At 42.2% G+C, this 21971-nt stretch overlaps 4 protein-coding genes across 5 annotated transcripts; 2 read left to right on the top strand and 2 right to left on the bottom strand.

The window, feature by feature from the left end:
* Positions 1-260: 260 nt before the first annotated feature.
* LOC6740104 (dual specificity mitogen-activated protein kinase kinase 6) lies at positions 261-2787 on the top strand. Its single transcript, XM_002076950.4, has 5 exons — positions 261-404; positions 475-865; positions 955-1087; positions 1150-1352; positions 1961-2787. Exons 1-5 carry the CDS (start codon positions 346-348, stop codon positions 2177-2179), a joined length of 1005 nt encoding a protein of 334 aa, XP_002076986.1. The 5' UTR covers positions 261-345; the 3' UTR covers positions 2180-2787.
* Positions 2788-3109: 322 nt separating this feature from the next.
* LOC6740103 (probable alpha-aspartyl dipeptidase) lies at positions 3110-4399 on the top strand. Its single transcript, XM_002076951.4, has 3 exons — positions 3110-3436; positions 3556-4116; positions 4232-4399. The coding sequence occupies exons 1-3, from the start codon at positions 3336-3338 to the stop codon at positions 4290-4292; spliced, it is 723 nt and encodes a 240-aa protein (XP_002076987.1). The 5' UTR covers positions 3110-3335; the 3' UTR covers positions 4293-4399.
* LOC6740105 (chondroitin sulfate glucuronyltransferase) lies at positions 4329-20834 on the bottom strand. 2 transcript variants are annotated; one of them, XM_039296480.2, is made up of 7 exons: positions 19957-20834; positions 19710-19745; positions 9455-10096; positions 7228-7383; positions 6551-7153; positions 5995-6490; positions 4329-5926 (listed from the first exon to the last, which is right to left on the bottom strand). In XM_039296480.2, exons 1-7 carry the CDS (start codon positions 20164-20166, stop codon positions 5589-5591), a joined length of 2481 nt encoding a protein of 826 aa, XP_039152414.1. In that variant the 5' UTR covers positions 20167-20834; the 3' UTR covers positions 4329-5588. The 2 variants fall into 2 exon arrangements, with proteins under 2 accessions (XP_039152414.1, XP_039152415.1); XM_039296481.2 differs by lacking the exon at positions 19710-19745 and having other exon boundaries at positions 19957-20833.
* Positions 15785-16592, bottom strand: LOC6725819 (soma ferritin). The gene is made up of 2 exons (XM_002106779.2): positions 16359-16592; positions 15785-16305 (listed from the first exon to the last, which is right to left on the bottom strand). Exons 1-2 carry the CDS (start codon positions 16491-16493, stop codon positions 15880-15882), a joined length of 561 nt encoding a protein of 186 aa, XP_002106815.1. The 5' UTR covers positions 16494-16592; the 3' UTR covers positions 15785-15879.
* Positions 20835-21971: the final 1137 nt, after the last annotated feature.

Here is a 21971-nt window from a genome sequence, read left to right on the forward strand (position 1 = left end):
GCTGGCCAGCGCTAGTGGAAAAGCGAGAAAAACGAGAAGAGAAGCGAAAAGCGATCGGCGAACAGTGCAAAAAGTGCGGAAAGGAAAGCAAAGGCAATAACGAAAGGTTGGGCGGCAAAACCCGGGCCACACGATCCACACCGATCCGATCCCATATCACCGACCCGCATCCAAATCCTGACCTGACCAAATGCGGTAAAAATAGCCGCATCGCATCGCATCCGATTCGCACCGAACCGCCAAGTCTTGCAGAATCCGACAGAAAACATCGAGGAAAGTCGAGGAGAGGATACAAAGCATATAGCATAAGAATATAGGATATAGGATATAGAAGGGCTTACCAAAATGTCCAAACGCCACCGCCTCACGCCCTTTACCATTGCCAAGGAGCCAGAGGCCGCCATGTAAGTCAAAATGGTCAAATCCTGGCCAGAAACGCATAGTGAATTGAACTACATTCGGCAATCCTTTTAGAGTCCCGCCACGCAACCTGGACTCGCGGGCCACCATCCAAATTGGCGACCGGACCTTTGACATCGATGCAGATAGTCTCGAGAAGATCTGCGATCTGGGCCGTGGCGCCTATGGAATCGTGGATAAGATGCGCCATAAGCAAACCGATACGGTCCTGGCCGTCAAACGCATACCCATGACCGTAAATATTCGAGAACAGCACCGCCTTGTGATGGATTTGGACATATCGATGAGATCCAGTGACTGCCCCTATACCGTCCACTTCTATGGAGCGATGTACCGCGAGGGCGATGTCTGGATCTGCATGGAGGTGATGAGCACCAGCCTGGACAAGTTCTATCCGAAGGTCTTCCTCCACGATCTGCGAATGGAGGAGAGTGTGCTGGGCAAGGTCAGCTGGGGAGGATTGGGGGCGGGGCTAATCTTATCGGGCAATCGCCACTATACTACTGCCGTACTACTACTGCCTTTGCTTTACAGATTGCCATGAGCGTGGTCAGTGCGCTGCACTATCTGCACGCTCAACTGAAAGTCATCCATCGGGACGTCAAGCCCTCGAACATACTGATCAATCGGGCCGGCCAGGTCAAGATCTGTGACTTTGGCATCTCAGGTGGGCGGGCATTGGCTCACGTCTTGCCACTGTAATCATGCTAATATTGGATTGACTTTTAGGCTACCTCGTGGACTCCATTGCCAAAACCATCGATGCTGGTTGCAAGCCGTACATGGCGCCGGAACGGATCGATCCCCAGGGAAATCCGGCGCAATACGACATCAGGTCGGATGTTTGGTCGCTGGGCATCGGCATGATCGAAATGGCCACTGGCCGCTACCCGTACGACAATTGGCGAACGCCATTTGAGCAACTGCGTCAGGTGAGTGCCTACATCTGGCTGGTAACTGTCACATGAGGGATCTCTAAGATTTTAAATATATGTTATTTGTGCATATATCATATATGTAATGCACATTTGGATTTTTTCAATTGTGGTAGCCAAAAGCTTTCAAGATGGTTGGAATTTCTAAAACAAGCTTGGTAAAACTTTGAAAATGAATAATCAATTGACAGTTTTGATTGTAGCTTAGGTTTCTTCACAGATAATAGTATGAAAAAATTAGTTATAGCCACTTAAAACCAATCATATACGAAACAAATGCTGAGTATTATTATTTCCTACTAATGATTTTGTTAATATTAATGTCAGGAACCAACTTTCATTACATAACTAAATAACTATTAAATAATCTTAATTAAAAATATAACCACTTGTTCTCAAGCACTTTACACCACAATAAACTCTGAAAAAACCATTAGTAATGTGCCGAGCAGCTGTGGTTATCAGAATACTAAATAGAACTAGTAATAAACTTCAAGTTAATACATACAGATTTAGGCATTATCAGAGGTATTTTGTAACCGATCTAAACCACAAGACTTCGCATCGTGCGTAATTAAGAACCCATTGTTTTCATTATCTTTTAGGTGGTTGAGGACAGTCCGCCGCGCCTGCCGGAGGGAACCTTTTCGCCGGAGTTCGAGGACTTCATCGCCGTCTGCCTGCAGAAGGAGTACATGGCGCGGCCCAACTACGAGCAGCTGCTCAAGCACAGCTTCATCGTGGAGCACCTGCAGCGCAACACGGACATCTCGGAGTTCGTGGCCAGGATACTGGATCTGCCCGACGCCCAGCCGGCGCAGTAGGTTAATGGCCGGGTAGCTGGTTAATGGTTAACCCATGGCGCCGCCCCCTTAACCCCTCAAGCCGTGCCCGTGCCCGTGTAAATTGCCGCCGTCTTCTTCTAGCATGCATTTCGTACATGTTGTGTGTGTGTCCCCCGTCTGTGTGACAGCAAAAGGAATACAACTTTATATGAATGGAGTCCAAGGAAAACCCAAAACAAACCCAACATCAATCAGCAATAAGCGTCAGCTAATCTAAAGATACAAAATGGAAACTGCATAATTATTAATTTAAGTGAAAAAAGCAACAGCAACATAACCGTTACTAGCAAACCTGCAATATGCATAATGCAAAAATCGCCTTGCAACGCTCAAAAATGGATAACCGAACCGTGCCTCCCAGCTGGCGATGCTGCTGATGTCTTGAAGCATAATACCATTTTAATATATATTTTTAAAAGATAATAGCTTAGTCAACGAAAACAAGAACAGAAGCAAGCAAACATTGAATGTAAAAACGTACTAAACTTAAATGATAATTTGTAACTTTTTGAACACCAAAATAGTCGAAAAGAAAGTGTTTATAATTATAATTGTTTAACAAATATATATTACGTAAAATAGCTAAATCCCGTTGTATTCGTATTAAAAACTTTCGTTGCAATTGGTGAAAATCATTGTGATTGGTAGCACAATCTTAAGAATTTCTTTATAATGAAACCAAATGCCCCAGTTAAAATTCAAAAATTGCGCTCGATTCCAGTGCATCGTAAGTGCAACGATGCACCAAATGGAAATCGTATATATGTATATATACACATATATGGTATCGATACCTTTTCATCTGGTATCAGGGTTCCATTGACGTGGAGAACGTTTGCGATTTGCAAGGCATTTCGCACTACGTGAGTTTCCTATCGATATCGAAGAACTCGCAGATACGCAGAATATATACTTTACACGGCTATGGAGTGGTTAAATTTCTGGAAAAAAAAAACCCCTTTCAAGGAATTTCGCCCACACCCATGCCTTTCCGGCGCCCTGTGATAAGCTCGCTTGGCGGAGGTACTTGCTCCGATATTTCTGGAGCCCATCCCTAGCGGCTGGCCATAAAACCCTGATAATCTGGTCGACTGGCTGAACCCATGCATTGGTCCACGATTAGATTGCTATAGAAATGGTCAGTGCACGGAACCTATTGTTGCTATCCTCGTCGCGTTTGCACGGCCATGGCTACTTGGAGCATGCGCGCGGCCAGCTGGAGGATCTCTTCAAGAGGTAGGTGTCCATGTTATTGCTATGATCTTAAGGCATTGTAAATCAAAATATGATAAGATACATTATTATACTTTTGGAACATTCATTGCTAATTGAACAAACCCTCCAATTACTTGCAGTGCCAATGTGAAGACCGTGCTCTTTGTGCCCTACGCTCTGCGGGATCACGACAAGTACACTGCCACTGTGCGGGATGCACTGCAGCCGTGGGGATTCAATGTGGAGGGACTGCACACGAAGCCGGATCGCGAGCAGGCGTTGAGGGAGGCACAGGCCATCTTCGTGGGCGGCGGCAACACCTTCGTGCTGCTGCGCTCCCTCTACGAGATGAAGTTGCTCGATCCGATCAGGGAACTGGTGCTCCAGCGTGGATTGCCGTACGTGGGCAGCAGTGCGGGCACGAATGTGGCAACCCGATCCATCCACACGACCAACGACATGCCGGTGGCCTATCCGCCGAGCTTTGAGGCGCTCGCCCTCGTCCCCTTCAACATCAATCCGCACTATCTGGATCCGGAGGCGGGCAGTCGGCACAAGGGCGAGACGCGGGACGAGCGGCTGGAGGAGTTCGTGGCCTACCATGGACTGCCCGTGCTGGGTCTTCGCGAGGGCACCAGTGTCCGGGTTCAGGGCGAGAAGGCCATCCTCCTGGGCGATCGCAATGCCAAGCTGTTCAAGGCGTAAGTACACACTTTCAATCGGTCAAGACGGTTTAAATGGGTTCCACAAGTTTAACTTGTTGGTTTTTTACATTCGAATAACTTTTATGTTGTTCATTAATTCATTATTTTTCAGTGACGGTGGCACCGAGGAGCTAGCACCCCAAGCGGATCTCACCTTCCTGCTGCAGAAATAACCAAGCAAAACGATCGAATTAAAGAAAACCTTGATGTTTATTGTACATATGCACATTCATAATTTGTTTTATTCTGCAATAACAACAATTCCTACACGTAAACAGTACAGATACAGTAGTTGTACACTATGACTAAATGTATAAAAAGTTTGGGTAGAGGGATAAACCCTGACGAGCGTACATGCGAGTACATATATAGCTAATAAATTTTGTAATAAATTAATCGGATTTCCCCTCGTTATCGTAATGATAAGAATTTGACTGGCAGACTTCTTATTCGATGCTAAAACTGATGTGCTGGCAAATGGTCAAATGGATAACATGGATACACTAACAATGGACATCGGCTAAGTGAAGCTGGCAAGCACTTAACAATATAATATTTTTTATTTACAATGGGCTTTTTCGTTGCCACAAAAGCCCTGACAATTAGCAATACTTTTGGATTGTTATTTCGTGGGCAAAGTTTCGATAGAACTATGGTTTATATTTTCACCCAGCCGATACTAAGATTTAAGCTTTAACTTTTAAACAGGAACATAGTCAAAGTAAGCACTCCCCGATTTAGACCAGTTTTTCAACAGCAATTCCTTTTTTTTTTTTTGGCACACCGTCTTTGAGAGAGCCCATTTAGAGGGATTGTAACACTTTGAGGCAAGGCGGCATCTGGTTATTTGTCGTACAGCCACATCGTTCGTTTCACTTAGATTAGTGTAGTAGTATAACACTTAGCTTAACTAGTCGTTTAAATAGGAGTCAATGGTGCAATGGTGCCTGCGTAACTTACTAGGAATCGTTAATAGAGATATCGTGGCGTATGCTAAGTATTTACATGCGAAAATCGAATGTCTGTTGAATGGCTCGAACAAGTGTCCCACATTTGTCCTACGAGTTTTGGCAGCTAAAACTACGCTACGTTAATTACTAACTAACCAACTAACTAATTGCTGTCTACCATTTTTGAGCATTGAAAGTTTCACTTTAAAGCAAGCAACAACGGGAATCGCCTAGGCCTAAACACTAAGTTCGGATTGAGATAGGTCCGCGCTGGTCTTGTACTTGGGTCCCAGTCCCACCATCACTTCATTCTGAATAGGATTTAATTTAAGCCTTGGGTGCGAGTATAAGAGTTGGCATGCACACACACACACACACACACACACACAGAGATCACATTCATTCATTCTGCTCAATCAATCACACGGTCATGTACACAATGGGAATATCTTAAAAAGGAACTGATGATATTACAGGCAGGAGCTGGAGCTGGAGCTGGAGCTGGAGCTGGAATCCAAACTATTTGTGTAGAATACTTTTGTCCTCGTAGCGTATTATGGCGTCGCCGATCTGCTTGCGCGACGCCAGGTGGATGCACTGCTCCCGACCGCAGCGTTCCGGCACGCTATGCGGCAGCGTTCCTCCGCGAGCCAGGTGGTTTCGCACATCCTGGCCGAAGCGCAAATTCGGCTCCACTCCGCGCAGTATATGCACCGAGTGCTGTGCCGCCACGAACATATCGAGGATGCTTTCCACGCCCGGTGGTCGCGTCTCCTCGCCAGGCTGCAGCAGCAGCTGGTCGATGTCCAGGTCGTTGCGTATGATCGGCAGTCCCTGCGGATGTAACAGTTTGCGAGCTGAAGCGAAAGGAGTAGGGAGTAGATAAAAGACCAGTTAACTGGAAAAGTTTCCCCCCCCCACTCACCCTGGACATAATCCCGGCTGTAGAAAGCGATCACGTCGTGGTTGTGGCGATCGAAGTAGCCACTGCTCTGGCTCACGTCGCAGGTGTCGCACTCACGGCAGAACTGCGCCCAGCGGCATGGGTACATCTGGAAGCCAATTGGTGCATACACCTGGAAGCCCTGTATCGTGTTCATGCGCACGCGATTCAGAAAGTCAGCCTTGAAGACCATGCCTGGTGTGGCCAGCAGCACGAGGGATTCGAGGCCCAGCTTGGGCAGTGCCAGATCGGCAACCACCAGACTGAGCAGCTGGCGTGGTCCGTACATGGAGGCGTGCAGCAGCCAGCTCTGCGGATCCACCGGCTCGCTCAGCTGCTCCGGCAGCCGGATGGACACCCAGGCGATCCGGGAGCCATCGGTCTTGTACTTAGATGACAAGTCAAGGGCCAGTGTCTTCAGTGCTTTGAAGGGATCCTCGTCGCCCTTGCTGGGCGAGTTCAGTCGGTACATGAAGATCTACGAGGCGAAAGAGATTACATTATTCTGGCTTCAAATTGTATATGGTTTTGATCTCACCAGCAGCAGGAAGGTGTTGTCCTGGTTTTGCATGCAAATCCTTTCGTACTGTTCCACAAACAGGAAAGCATCCGGCACCTGGTGCTCAAAGGCGGGCACCAACATGGCAATTCTCGTGCTCTCGGTGACGTAGGGCGAGGGAACCACCTCCACGCGACCCAGTGGCTTCACCACCTCAAAGCTCTTGACCGCGAGCCGGCGACTGCGACCCGATCCCTCCTGCAGATTTAGATGCAGCTGGTAGTCCATGCCGCGTGTGGCATCGAACTTCCGATAGGCACTGTGCAGGCTGTGGTAACTCAGGCGCGGATGCTTGAGTGCGGCATATTGTAGTGCTATCTCCAGGACCTTGGCAAAGTCCAGCGCCTCGATTCGCGACAGCGTCGCCACCGCATGCTCCGCATTGCCGTTGGGCAGGAAGCTGTGCGTCCCGTTGAGCAGCTGCCACGTGAGGATGTCGTGGCGCGTCTCCGGCGCACTCGGTGGCGGCACGCCCAGTGGCCACCGGATCTCGAGTATCTTGTTCGATATACTCCCATTGGCAATCCGGTACGACTTCTGCTCCAAAGCATAGCCCCGCTCCTGCACCTTCTCCAGGTGGTGCTGCAAACCAATGGGTTTTCAATATTAATAATCATCCGATTTCATTTCAAGTTGATCAATGTTTATTGCCTTACCTTGGAGTAGTAGGCATGCAGTCGGTAGAAGTCCTCCGGCATCTGGACGGGATACACGGTGCTGGCATTGCGAAAGGCCTCCTCCTTGGCCAATTCGCTGAATTCGCGATGGCGACGGTCCGGCGCATCCAAGGCGTAGCTAAATTGCCGAATGCCCTGCAAGTCAATAAAGATACAGATACATATAGTTGGAGTTGAACATGGGCATGGGCATGGGCATGGTCAAGGTCAGGTTCAGGGCCAACGCTCGATGCCGTGGAAGGAAAGTCGGGCCATGGATCCCACGGCTGGAGCAGTGCCACATGCTCGCAACAAGCGATCCCTTTTACGATCCATAAAATAAAAGGAACGAGCATAATTAAATTAACAATGTCGCGCTAATGGAACAAAGATCGCCCATTCGATCGCGGATTTGCCCACATCTTTGGCACTTCTCCATACACACTCTGTGCATTTGTATCCATTTGGAGCATTTTTAATTGGCCCGCGCACATTAATCAATGCCCCAGCGAATTGCAGCTTTTGAAGACGCCGTTCGGCAAACTCTTTGGGCCAGTTAATTAAGCGAAACACACTTGCATATCTCCGTTTTTATTTAGACAGCTGCAGTCGAAGCAATAACATTCAGCAAGCCTTCCATAATTAAAGGAAAATGTTTAATCAATAGAAGAAAATATGGATATGGTTATGGATTCAACAATTAATATTGAACTTTGGTTTAAATAAACCAAACTATTGCATAGGCTACATAATTCAAAATAACAATCAAATGAGTGTTATGCTTGAAGATTGAAAATAGTTGACAATGTTTACCTAATGGTCTGTGTTGTTTCCTCAGAAAGATGACTGAATAAACACTAAATTTCAGCTGAAACATACAACTCATGGCTGGAATTCACTGTGGCATTATAATCACCACAACTAAGCATTTTTTCTGCAGATACCACCACACATAGGACATAAATCATTCCATGCTGCCGCAGCGCATAAATAAAATCCAATCCAAACAAACCCAGCAATCGAAATCAAACGAAAGCAAAACTAACATCTCAACGGGAAAAGTTCCATTTACTCACGGTTGTGTTCGACTGTTTATGCAAAAATAAGCTGCGTGTTCATATAAACAGAGCTATAATCAGAAATGATAATGAGCAAGACACACCCACCTGTACTTTCGATTAGCGGAAGTACGGTGTTTAGTACTTGTATTAGGGCAAGAAAAAATAGATACAGACTAATAAATTAGTGACTTTATTAAATTGTTGGTTTCCCACATTAATAAAATAGATTACATAAACTGAGAATGCGATTCCACAGCCCCAAAAAGGTTCACTCGCATCTATAAGTTTGAATAAGATACTAATAAGTATCTTAAGATGCTCGTCAAGTGGCTCTCAAACTGTCACGACTCGAAAGTTAACATTCACAGCTTACCCGCCCAGTGCCACGCCCCCCCCTCTACTGGCCGGCAAAGAAATTCTTGTGTTGCTACTTGGAAATTAAATAAACTGTGTTGTCCATCAACTGAGTGATTCTGGTCTTGCTCTGAATTTGGTTACTCATCCAGATCTTTGCGAGCAGAGGCGTGCGAATTTCAGAGGCTGCGGATTAAGTCTTAAGATTATACATAGCCGATGGTATTTACCTAATGCAATAAAAATATTTATAATATAATATATTTAATATAAGAACCCCCCTTTTCAAACATCCAATACGCCACTGGGCTGAAAAGTACTTTGCTTGTTGGTGCTTTGCTCTTATTTTTCTCGCCTTTTCAGGGTCAATGTGCAGCAGTGTTGGTTAAGTTTTCGTTATAAAAGCAAAGCTAATTTATTTATTTTTTTTAACTGCATATTTAATGCATTTATTAGTGTAATTGTTTTACATTTGAACAAATGTCAAACTGCTTTTTTATTTTATTGCTCAAGCGTACTGATTTGAGAAAACAACCGAACCGGTATCTCTGGCACTTTGTATCAATGAACTGACTTTTTTTTCGGCCAAAGATCAAGATACATTTGTTTGAATGTCTGCTTCGTCTGTGTGTTTTTTTTACTCAACAGCAAATTGTTTAAATAAATAAAACGACAAGTAGAAGGCGCTCATTGATTTCAACACAAAAAGATTTTGAGAAAGCGTAAATAGATGATAGAGATCTAATCGAGATATTCACCAATAAATTGCACATGCTTCAATCATTTCTATCGGAGATCGACGACTCACTCACCTGAAAGCTCTCCTGGCAACCGGCCACCCGACTGGCGTACTTGACGCACCGCCCGATGTTGACACTGTGGTCATTGGTGCTCCCGATGCGGACGCAGCGCTCCAGGTTGTTGCGCATCTTGCGGATGACGCTGCTGCTGAGTAGGATGCCCGCCTCCAAGGAGCAGTAGTTGCGATCACTGGCCGCGGGTGCCTCCTCCTCGTTCGACTGGCCATCGGCGGAGGCACCGCCACCGGCAGGATCCAGGCCGATGCGGGCGCCACCCATGTACAGGTCAAAGGTGATGCTCATGTGGTAGAGCAGCTTCACCAGTTTGCGCGCATCCACGTAGACGGTGTCGGGCACCAGCAGAAAGTAGTCGTACTCATCCAGATAGTTGTCCGCAATATACTTGACCACGTGGAACGGCCGGCGGCTCTCCCGCGTGTCCGTGAATCCGACGATGTTCTTCAGCTTGTAGTTGGTCTTCACACTGTCCGCGTAAATGAAGAACTTGATCTTGTTCACCAGATGGGCGGTGGTGCGGTTGAAGGCAGTCGCATAGGTGTTGATGTGCTCCTGCGAGGTCATCACCCCGATGAAGAGCTTCTCCCGGATACCCAGCTCTGAGGAGTAGTAACGCGGTCGAATCACATTTTTCACCTGCAAGAAGGAAAATAAATTAATTAGAAATCTTAGGAAACAAGAGCATGAGAAAATCTGAAGGCCCTCCATTTCCGGAGTGCCCTGATCTTGAAAACATCTCCAATGATTTGGGATGCATAAATTCCTGATATCTAAGTGGATCGATCTGTGGGCAGGGGATCAGTTCTAGAATTACCCCGCATTCTACGTGACTTCGTTTGAAAAGCGAGTTTATTTTTAAAACGAACTGGATGCCTCGTGATATAAGAGTGGCTTCAATTTCCAACCACGATACGAGAGGATTGAAGATCATCCACCGATTCCAATTAGAAATATGAGTAATACTATCTCCTGATATTCACCTGCCTATTTTTAGCCGCTGACATGCACTCCAAAGCGTATAAAGTGCGTTAAGGGTCTTTTATCTGCCCAATTACATCTATATTCCTCCACGCTTAGGCACTCAAAACGACGGACTCGTAAAGCGACTCTTCTCGAGTGGCTCCAATTTTTCGTTGGCCACTTGAGGGCACATTTTAATTCTTTTCCTTTTACGATTAGATGACTGTCCAAAGTTTGGCAGGCAGCACGATGACGAGGTATTCCCCCTCGAGTAGCTATTTTATCCACTATCTTGTCGAGGTAGAAAAAAAAAAAAACTAAAATACCCATTGCGTTTCCCAGAATGCCTAGATACAGTGATAATAACGTCAGGTCTTGGATTTAATACCATGTGATTCCAGAAGTTGACAACTAGATTCTCCGGGAACGTCGAAAGAATATTTATTATTATTTGTTATGCCTTAAGAAGCCACATGTGACTTGTCCTTATTAAGCTGCCTTTCTGTCATTTAATATTTAAATTAAACTAAATTAAATTCAACTTTCGATAAGCAAATTTTATATTTTACTTGTATGATGTACTTTTGAATATTTCAACATTTTGTATGGCTTTTTAAAGCATTCACCTTCATAAAAACTGCTATAAACAAATACTCACTTAATTTATAGCACCAAATCTTAATGGTTTCTGCGCTTTTGTTTTCGAATTTAATGGAATTTAAGTATGGCCAGAATTTCGTGGAACTTCAGACTTTTGTGACTCACTGTGCCAGGTAATTTTTTACATTTTTTTTATTATTATTATTTTTTTTTGAATTGAAACAGGCACAAATTCGTAAACACACTTTTGCTGCCGTTTAAGTGGGCGGTTGGCCGCCCTTCGCCATTTGCATGTATGCCAAACCTGACCGGGTAATTTGCGTACTGGCCATCTTAACCCAAAGAGATGCGTGCAAGGTGGCCGGCCACTCCTCCCGATGCTCCCATCCGCCAGGCCAGTGACTCCACCTTGGCTGCCAACGGAGCTCGTCGAATAAACAATTGCCAAGTTGTGCAAGCACTTTGAACCAACTCGCCGTGTTATTTTTTGCTTTTATTTTTTATTCTTTTATTTTTTTTTGTCCAGGCAAATGTGGACGACGGGGCGCTGGTGCAGTTTACAGAAATTATGGCTAATTAAAAATCATTCTTAATAGATTTTTAATAACGGCAAACAAGCTGTTTGCTGCCGTGTTTATATGGCATCGTAAAGTGGCCAGGGTCAGTTTCGATACGAATTACTTCATGTTTTGAGAGCTGACTGAGTTACTGACTTAAAATTATGATTCTACACAATCCGTTTGTTTCAAAAACTTACAAAATTCTGAAAATGCAACCTGCAGAGGTGGAGTGTCGCCAATAGTTGCTGGCTCAATAAGCTAGCAATTATCAGTGATTAGATTATCTTAATTCATATATTAGCACAGAAAGAAATGCAATAGCATATGCAATTTGTATTTCAATACACTAAGTACTTATATAATCATTTATGGTAAGTAAAATAATTACTTTAACATGTTCCTTTATGTTTTGTATCAAGTATGAATGAAAATTCACGTAAATTTCCCACTTTTCTTTGCCAATCTTTTTTCTCCGTGCTAAGCCAATCAAATCGATCGAGAAAAGCCATTTGACTTGCGATTTAATTGAATTGCAGGCAGTGCAGTGGCGAGTAGCTCGCATAGTGTTGTTTCCTATGCAATCGCTGCCCACTTAATGGCTCCATGTGGTGCTTTAATTACCGCGCTGGGGTTGCAGCTTGATCCCCCGATCCGCAGTGGATCGGTTCAAGATCTGACCTTGCGCCAATACCACAGATACGCCCGATGAACAAATGGGCGGGGGATTGGGGCAGATCTGGGGAGGATTGGACGCACACGCACATTTGCCAATCATCAGATGTGTAAATATCGCCGAAAGATAAACCACGGGTAAAAATAACACCGCGAAAAAAAAAACACAACATCCATTTGGGCTAAGATCGCTCTCGAGATCTGTGTTTGTTCGCTTGGATATTTTGTAGCGTTTTTGGGTAAATAAAAATGCTTTCCTAAATATGAATGATGCATGGGAAATTCAGTGAATACAGTGCTTTCATCATTTTAACATCGAAACAGTGGTCGCTTTTTGCTATTTTATCAAGAAAGCGATTCGAAAAAGTGCTGGCCAATTTGAACATAAATATAAATAGTTGAAATAAATAGTTGCAACTTTAATTCAAACCACTTCTTACTTGCTATGTTCGTTGTTTCCAGAATATCTTTTATTTCCTACATCTATACTGAATTCCTTATAGATATGATTAAATTGAACCACTGTATTCTGGCTATTTCTACAATATTGCCGGCTTTTGGCAACAAGGCCATGCCTGGCATAAATGCGATTCACTAAAAGGTTTGTTCACCTGAACAATGAGTTCGCATCTTGGATCCAAATTCCCCACATCCACATCCAATCACCTGAACATGAACCACACATTTTCGCTTGAAATCGTTTATAAATTTTCCCGCCAGTGGATAAATTTCCGCCATAGATCGAGGAAATCTTTTGGGGCACGTGGTCCAACACATTTTGCTATATGGCACAAAAGTTGAGTTATCAAAAAAAAAAATAGTAAAAAAACGCTCCCAACAGCCTTGTGACGTAATATGACAACAACGGAAGTGGGAAAAGGTGCTAAGAGGAGTATATTTATTGACGACCAGAACCAACCAACTGGCTAAACTTCTTATCGATTGTGCTGCCTTATCAGAAGATAGATATGGCTAAGACGACGTCACCGTGCTCCAACTGGAATGGGAGCAAAAGCCATTTCCAATTTCAATTTCCATTCCACAAAATTTAATTAAATACCAAGCACACACACAGATAGGGCATTTTTCTTTGTTTACTCGGTGGCCCAACTCTTTCGTCAGATAAATAAGAAATAGCGCCATTGACAATCTATGTTAGCCTGAATATATCGACGTGATAAATACGACCAAAAGATGATTTAATTAACTAGAAAATTAAGTATAATAGTAAGCCTCTTTGTTAAGAATCGAGTTGTTTATAATATCATAACTAACGATCCAATACAATCTTTCCATATAGTAAATCATATTATTTACAACTATGAATGAAAAATATACGACTACCTCTTAAAATATTTAATATATTACAATCCAACAACGGCGAAATTGTTTGAATACCCATCGAATCAAGTGAAAATATTCAAGCATTGCGGAAATCGAACCAAGTATCTCACGGATGTTTAGATGGTTTGGTAAACTCTGTGGAATTGACAAGAATTGGCTTCACTTTCGGCCCGATGAATCATTTGGCAGGTTCAACTTGAACTTAGGACGCGATAAATGTTTACAGTGATTATATGGCCCTCGTCGTCGTCGGCTTTGGGTGTAATAAATCTCCAGATAGCCCAGCGTGTGTATTATTTTATATGGCCGACTACTTAAGGTGTGTTTGCTTTTTTAAGCGCAGTGTAATGAGTCGCATGGTTTACATCTGGAGCGAGTGAGCCGCTTTAATACATGGGTTAATTCAAAAATGGACTAAGTAAATATTGATTTTTTCACTGATTGATTTTAGTTTTAAGCAAACTTGATTCATTAACTCAGCCATTCGATTTAAGTGATCTATTAGTTGTTGTGCTGCCGGCAGCATTATAAATGATTCAATTACTACACCATTTAATTGCAATTGAATTATTTAATCAGTTTATTCTATTAGATGCTCTCAAAACGAGCTTAATACGCAATTTTGTGTTTCTAGCAGATACATTCCTATTATTTTGGCAATGTATCTTTTTGCAACTATTACTTACGGCTTACAAGTTCTTATTTACAATTGACCTCTAGTCATTTGGTTGAAGACGTCACGAAACCGCATTCAAAATCAATTATTTAAATTAACAACGGATCGGCTATTGGCTACCCCTCGGTAATTGTTTCAATTATCAATCGAATCGCAAGTGGATTTTAATTACAGGTTCGTGGTTTTATAGCTCAAATGAACGACTCTCAGGGTATCGATAACTCGAGTAATGTCTAACAGCATTACCTCCACTCAAATTGATGTGATTTAGTTACTAAAAAGACGATATAATAATACATAAGTGTACAAGGGTGTAACTGAAGACTCAATTCAAAATTAAACGATTTATAATGCGGGTGTTTAGGATCTTTAAGATCTAAACTAGGGCTTATATTGACAGATCTAGAGGCGACACCTTTGCATCGTCACAAGTGATATACAGAGACATATGCATGGCATACGGATCAGGTACATATATAGCACATATATACATATATGCAGCATATGGGCAGCTGGCAATCTCGCAACTCTAGGCTTTTCACATTTCCAGCTGCAAATTGTATTGGATTGGACAGAAATCTTAATTGGGACAAGTACGCCGTCGACCAGACACCGAGTTTTTCTAACGCCCGCCCGCCGGGGGAGGATTACTACTACTACAGATCGTCTGGTCTGGTCTGGTCTAGTCCGCAGCTTATGGCAATTTATTGGGGCCGCATCTGTATCGCACTGTATGTACGTACAGTCTGCCTTCGTATAAATGCCTCCGAACCTCAGACTTTAGACCGGAAATGCGACGCGCTTTTCAATTAAGCCCCGCCAAGATCTTACCATTCAGTTCAGCATTCAGTTCTGAATGACGATCCCTGCGATCTGGGTGAGTTCGCTGGCCAATGTGGGAATGCCCCACAAACTCCCAGAGGGGATCATGATTTCGGAGATTAGATCGGGCAAAATTTAATTCGATTTAGTACCATGTTTCGAAACACTGCACTTATTTCGCATTTTATTAAACAATCCCATTCTATGTAAATAAATGAATGAGTTACTATCTTTGACAGCCACGATCTCAATCTATATAGATAACCTATTAATACGTCACAAATGCTTATCGTATACCATAGACCAACTGCTTCATCGTCAAGTTCCAAGTGTTTTATTATATAATGGGTGGAACAAATGTAGTTTAATGTCAGGCTTCTTTTAACTTTTATCTTTATAGATTCCAGATTATTATCATCAGAACAGAAATATTGAGTCATTTGATTACAAACCGATTGACAACACTGATCAAAGGAGATGTACTATCCAATACTATCCACTATGGTCCAACTAAAGGGTTATCAGATGGGTTTAGCTCTCGATTTCGTGGACTCAGTTTCGGTGTCGATTTCAATTAGAATCTTGCGAAACTTTTGGAGCCGATAAGCGAGTTTATTTATAGAGTTAGTTTTACGCCAGCCACCTGATAATGTGGCCGCAAAAAAAAAAAGGAATAAAAAGCAAACCCACTGATCGGCCAAAAAACGAATCTTTACTGAACACACACATGGGTCTGCCAATTATAATACGTATTCCTCATCAGATGGTGGTCCATTTTGGTGAATTCATTTCGCAGGATGCATGCCGCTGCCCATATACTTGTCGAACAGGAATTCGCCCACCTGGCTTTGCGCCTTCTCCAATTGGCTGATATAGTCGGCGAGGATCTTCTGGCCATCCACTTGCTCCTGCAGGAAGTTGGCCTCGATGAAATCGCAGAGATTCGGATCCGCTTCCTTGCCAGCCAGGGCGTGCAAGTCGAGCAGATGCTTATTGACCTCCAGTTCCATTTTCATTGCGTGCTTCAGTGCATCCAAGCTGTTGGCGAAACAGGGCAGCGGCTGTGGTACACTGCTCAAAATGATAAGACCACCCCGCTTGTTCATGTACGTCATGATCTTCTCCGCGTGCTCCCGCTCCTCGGCGCTCGCCTTCAGGAAGAATCGGTGCATTCCGGGCGAACTGATATCGGAGCGATCGAAATGGTAGGCCTACGGGGATTGGATCTATATCTACATATCTACTCCCTATTGGGAAAGCTTACCATGGCCAGATACTGGTGGGATGCCTTCAACTCCATGTTGATCTGGTCGTTTAGCTTCTTCTCGCAACTTTTGGCGAAGTTCTGACGCATCAGCATGCACATGTGGCGCCGAATGTCGCGGAAGCACCACGCCATGTCTTCGCTTCTTTTTGAATTTTTTTCTATTTTTTTTGTATTTTTTGAAAATTTGGAAACCTATACAATTTGGAATTGAAAGTCAAAACACAAACAGTATGTCTAAAAGGCAACTGGGTCGGTTCGGACAGGTGTCGATGGATCGGATACGATCCATCTAAGTTCGTCCATTGATCTCATCTCCAAATATCCAAATATCCAGATCTCCGCATCGATCTCCATCGCCATCTGAAGGAGGTGGTGATCCGCCGTTCGGACGTCCAAAAAACGACGGGTTGGAGTTCAAAGTGCTGCCGGCTCTGATTTCACTTAACTTCCACTTAGCAATAGTGTGTACACAATCTCTCACTCGGTTCGTTCGCATCTATATACGTACGTACGTATAGCTTATAGATACAGATACATATGTATATAGTTAAATATCTGTGTCCAGATATGTTTGCTTTAACTTCAACAAGTACACACGAACACGGACAAACTAAGTAAACGCAGTTATTGTCTTTTATTAAGTGAATGGAAGACGACTTTTGTCCGAGTTTTGTATAATCTTGTTATACCCTTTCTCACAGGGTATTGAACCATTTTCCCCCAAAAATATTGCTGATACAGAAAATTACTACAGCCAGTGCTGGTTAAAATAAAAAATGTAATTTATTAAAAGATAGAAAACATACCATCATATTTTGTATTTCCAATTTAATGCTTTCGTATAGGGTATGGAAAATGTTAAGATCCCCTAAGCCGGAGTTTCCAAAACATTTTCTATGAACATCCAGGTGGCCAAAACTACCCGCACTTTACTACAAACATCCACTCATTACGCACATTAAAAGACCAACAAAGAAATGGTGACTCTTGAGCCATGTGCGCCCCATAAAAAGGCAATAATAAAGATATAAGTGGTCATTTTCACCGACACACAGGAAAACGAACCAAAAAAAAAAACCATATAGGAGTTATGCAAATCATCGTTGAACTGGACAAAAAACAACCGAAAAAAATAGCAAACATTTTTAGATGAGTCTTCACGTTTTTTTCTAGCATTATGAAACAATTTGCCCTATGATTGTGATTAAATAATATACACTTATTAAGTGAACGATGGCATATGATCTTGTATGTTTGTAGAGGCAATTAACATGTTTAGTTCGTTATGATACAGGTTTAGTCGCAATAAAAATGAAAATAATTATCTTATTCAATATTTAAGTGGCGAATGGAAAATGTTTAGAAAATGTCCAGAATTTGTAACTGCTCGATAAGAAGATTAAAGTTCTATAAGTACTTAAGCATATTGAATTTCAAGAAAATCCACATCGGAACTCAGCTAAATTTTAAATTCCACTCCCGTAATGCCGACAAGATTTTAATTTGGACAAGTGTGACAACTTCAGCGACACTTTTACATCACCTCCAAAATAATGGCAACAATCCAGTTTGCAGTGTCATAAAAACGTGCAACAAATTATTAACATTAAATTAAGCTGCGGCGTCACAAAAAAATTATATACATTCGACGTGTTAAACAAAACTCAAACGTCAGCATATGAAATGAAAAAAATCCAACATAATTTGCTGAACATGAGGTCGAAAATAGCGTACGGCATACGAAAATATTTAATCGATTTGAGCTATTGTCGGCATGATGCTCTTCCAAAGGGCATACAACTTGTTCTAAAAATTAACTAAATTAAAATAGGTATACTAAAAAAATAACATTAAATTGTATGCATATAAATAAATTTTGGAAATTTGTACCATTGATATTTTTGTATAAATATAGGTTGCTAAAATATTTATTATATCTTAAAGCGTATTCCCGGCTCGACTATTTCAGAATATCACGTGTTTCTTTGCGCACATTTTTCAATTCAATAAATTGTGCCTTCGATCGCCGTCGCAACATACGAATAATTTACAATACATACGAACGGTGTATCAGTTAACATTCATTTACTTTTTGCCGCTGGTCATAATTTCCAATGCGTTTATTTATTTAAATTTTAATTTACAAGCACCCGATCGTCTGGAATTTACAGTCGCAGTGCATGCAAAACTGTGAAATACGATCGTTAAACGGGGAAATGAGGCCGGGAAAATTTGAGAACTTTCCACAAGACAAGCTAAAGTAAATAAAATAAATTCAAAGGTTTTGGCGGAATAATTCCAATCGAAGTAATATATACATGTAAACTGATCAAAAATCAATGCAAAATCGAATCGGTCACTGGGCGGGCAACAGGCTTTATAGGCATTGTGGAATGGGTCATTGCACCCGGGAAACACTTTAAGCAACATGTGAAACAAATGTTCGGTGCTAATTACAGTGACCGCTCGGAAAGTATAACTTGTTGATTGGGCGGTTTCTACGGAAACTAGAAGTCCCATTATGGGACACACGTGTGAAGAGGTTTTCATTATGATTCTTATCCTTCGAATATCCATAGGTTGAAGTTTTTAGTATTTCACAGAGCTTGAATGTTGCATCTGGAACAAAATGTATGTTTTAAGCGATTTGCAACAGTCTAATGACATATTTTAGGTTACTTCTTGAAAACTAGCAATTTTCAGCAAAAATTCAGAAGGTGTTAAGATGTCTTTAGCTTTGATCAATCCTGGTTAAAGAAATTCAGGGTAGTCGAGTGTGGCGTTCCGGCGATAAGCAGGAAGGTCAATAAAGCCTTATCAGCACTGTCCGTTGTTCGATGATATATGTATAAATATATGTACATATATTCGTGCATATACATATGAGACATGTGTGGCCACAATGCCGTCGACGACTAAACATTTGCATTTTCGTCTACCATTTCACAGAAAGCCAAGGAGGCGCCGCAAATCGAAGCGGATTGCGATTTGAGAAATACGATTTCGCGGATTTGTATTCCGATTATTCTATTGATTAGACCAGCACGAGCACTTGCGCTTTTTACTTAAATCGGTACAACAATGAATCCATTAATAACTTCCGTCTAATAAGCATGCATGGCATTGGAAGCCCCCTCATGAGTTTTGCAAATAATCACATACCCATCATCCTTCAGAAATTCGCTAAATGGAACTAAAACTTCAGTTGTATTATGTTTTTCGGAACCCCGACAACATTCCAATTGGCTAAAGATTACGATTTAGGGTTAAAATGATCCCAATAATAATTTTAATATTAAATATATTCTCATGCGGAAATGTTAGTGGCTATTATGCAGAGTGTTTTACCGAAAATAAAGCACGATGTTGGATAAATTTCTTCATCTGCAAATCAACAAAGTTGTGAAAATTGTTTAATAAATGAACGGCTATATCGTGATGTATTATTTAATACAAAATTATATATAATATTCAATATGCAGCGACTATATAAAAAGATACTAAAATAATTTAAAGAACTCCTCCCTATAACGATCGTACTTGTACCGTTATGCATTTCATTGCATTTCATGCATTTCTGGGAACAGTGACTTACCGGCTTCTTGGCCGCCAGCGGCTTGTTGATCAGATTCAAGTGGGGCTCGAACTCCTGGCCGAATCGCTCGATCAGCAGATTCTCGGCGGCCTCCTCGGGACACTCCTCCTCCCAGATGTCCTGCGGAATGTGCCAGCTGAGCAGGAGGCCCAGGAGCAGGCCGATGACGAAGTAGTGATTGCGATTCAAAGCTGTAAAGGGTCTCCGCATGTTTTCCGTGCGCCTTCCGTTTCCGTTCCCACTTGAACTTGACCGTCGGCTGTTCCCAATTCCTGTTCCTGTTCCCGTTCTCGTTTTCAACGCGTGCGAGCGAGATGGCCAATGACGGGGATGTGCGTGCGAGTGTGCGTGAGCGCGAGGGAGTGCGTGAGAGAGAGCGAGGGAAACAGGAGTCGGAGTTTTGACCAATTTGTCATTTGCACATCTTCGCCCACTTGTTGCTGTTGCTTTCGCCTCTCTCACTCTTCGTTCGTTCTTCTCCTTTCGATCGCCTTTCTCCGGAGCCTGTTTTAATTTATTTTTCTTTCGGTTTCTATTTTGTCGTTTTATTTTTGGCACTTTTCGCCGCTCTCTTTTTTCGGCACGCACTTCTTTAGCAGCTCTCTTTGCGCCTTCTTCACTTCTTTCATTTTCGATACATTTTCACACACTGAAAAAACCGCGCGCTTTCATTACAATCGCTTCCTCTCTTCTATTTACACCAATTTGCGGCAAAATGCGGCGGCAAGGGTGGCGAAAAAAAATAATAAAAAAAAATTCGAGCAGTTCAATTCGGCCCGGTTTTCCGCTGCACGCAAAGTAAAAAAGTAAACAACTGAAGTGACCGCCAGTGGTGGTTGTACATCGATTGGTAGGCTCCGCAAACATCGATTGCATCCATCGCTATTTCGTATCGATCTTCGATAGTTGTGGTGTTCACACTGCGAAGTTTTCACACTGTCATCAACCATTTTAAAAATGAAAAAAGGAAGGCCGTTAAGGAAAGAAAAATCTAACATCTATGTGCGACTTAAGTTTATAGGACTTAAGAAGGTATATCAAGTTTGGCTTCCGACTTCTTGGGAGTACAAGTACAAGTAACACAGCCTATCCACGTCAAAAGCCGCCTTATTAACAATAAGATATAAATATTTATTACTGTGTTTACAGAGTACCATGTTGCACGGTATCTCAAAAGTTTTATAATTTTATTAATTGTTAATGCAATGAGTTTCATTACAATTTGATTCACGGTTTTCAAAGAGATTGCGTTTTTCTATTTCTACACGTAGCTCAGACAATTTCCATTTTTAAAATAACTTTATATCGATATTTCGATAAGAATGCGATCGGCGGGACATATGAACATTTTTGGCCAAGGTAAAGCCAACTTGGATATTGATTTTTTGCCAAATATAGTTTCCCTAATTTTTTGTAAAATAAATATTCGGTATTTTGATCAAAACATTGAAAATAATGACCCAAATATGGAATGTCATACCTCGTTGAGTTTGTTTTTTAAATCCCAATCGATTTGCATTCATGTTTGGATACCCTAGGATATTCTAGGTTTTTTCAATTTTTCGCAAATTTTGATGAAAGCGGATTTGGATTTGGATTTTTGGTACCAAGTGATCATAATCAGTAACAGGTGTATACTGAAAACCAACTGATCGGTGGTCACCTTCTGGAATTTCTGTTCACCTGGTAATTTAAACCGAAAAATCAAACAATTTGCATTACAAAATACGCGTTTTTGTGCCGAATTTGTTAGATTTTTGGATTTTTGGTACCAAGTGATCATAATCAGTAACAGGTGTATACTGAAAACCAACTGATCGGTGGTCACCTTCTGGAATTTCTGTTCACCTGGTAATTTAAACCGAAAAATCAAACAATTTGCATTACAAATTACGCGTTTTTGTGCCGAATTTGTTAGATTTTTGGATTTTTGGTACCAAGTGATCATAATCAGTAACAGGTGTATACTGAAAACCAACTGATCGTTGGTCACCTTCTGGAATTTCTGTTCGCCT

This window comes from Drosophila simulans, chromosome X (genome assembly GCF_016746395.2).
Source record: "Drosophila simulans strain w501 chromosome X, Prin_Dsim_3.1, whole genome shotgun sequence".
NCBI classification, from domain to species: domain Eukaryota; kingdom Metazoa; phylum Arthropoda; class Insecta; order Diptera; family Drosophilidae; genus Drosophila; species Drosophila simulans.

Coding starts and splice junctions, on each gene's coding strand:
- LOC6740104 (XM_002076950.4), top strand. CDS start 346: ATGTCCAAACGCCACCGCCTCACGCCCTTTACCATTGCCAAGGAGCCA. Junction 866..954: donor AGGAGAGTGTGCTGGGCAAG/GTCAGCTGGGGA, acceptor TTTGCTTTACAG/ATTGCCATGAGCGTGGTCAG. Junction 1,353..1,960: donor CATTTGAGCAACTGCGTCAG/GTGAGTGCCTAC, acceptor ATTATCTTTTAG/GTGGTTGAGGACAGTCCGCC.
- LOC6740105 (XM_039296480.2), bottom strand. CDS start 20,166: ATGCGGAGACCCTTTACAGCTTTGAATCGCAATCACTACTTCGTCATC. Junction 7,384..9,454: donor GTTGCCAGGAGAGCTTTCAG/GTGAGTGAGTCG, acceptor ATTGACTTGCAG/GGCATTCGGCAATTTAGCTA. Junction 7,154..7,227: donor TGCATGCCTACTACTCCAAG/GTAAGGCAATAA, acceptor ATTGGTTTGCAG/CACCACCTGGAGAAGGTGCA.
- LOC6740103 (XM_002076951.4), top strand. CDS start 3,336: ATGGTCAGTGCACGGAACCTATTGTTGCTATCCTCGTCGCGTTTGCAC. Junction 3,437..3,555: donor CTGGAGGATCTCTTCAAGAG/GTAGGTGTCCAT, acceptor AATTACTTGCAG/TGCCAATGTGAAGACCGTGC. Junction 4,117..4,231: donor AATGCCAAGCTGTTCAAGGC/GTAAGTACACAC, acceptor ATTATTTTTCAG/TGACGGTGGCACCGAGGAGC.
- LOC6725819 (XM_002106779.2), bottom strand. CDS start 16,493: ATGGCGTGGTGCTTCCGCGACATTCGGCGCCACATGTGCATGCTGATG. Junction 16,306..16,358: donor CCCACCAGTATCTGGCCATG/GTAAGCTTTCCC, acceptor CAATCCCCGTAG/GCCTACCATTTCGATCGCTC.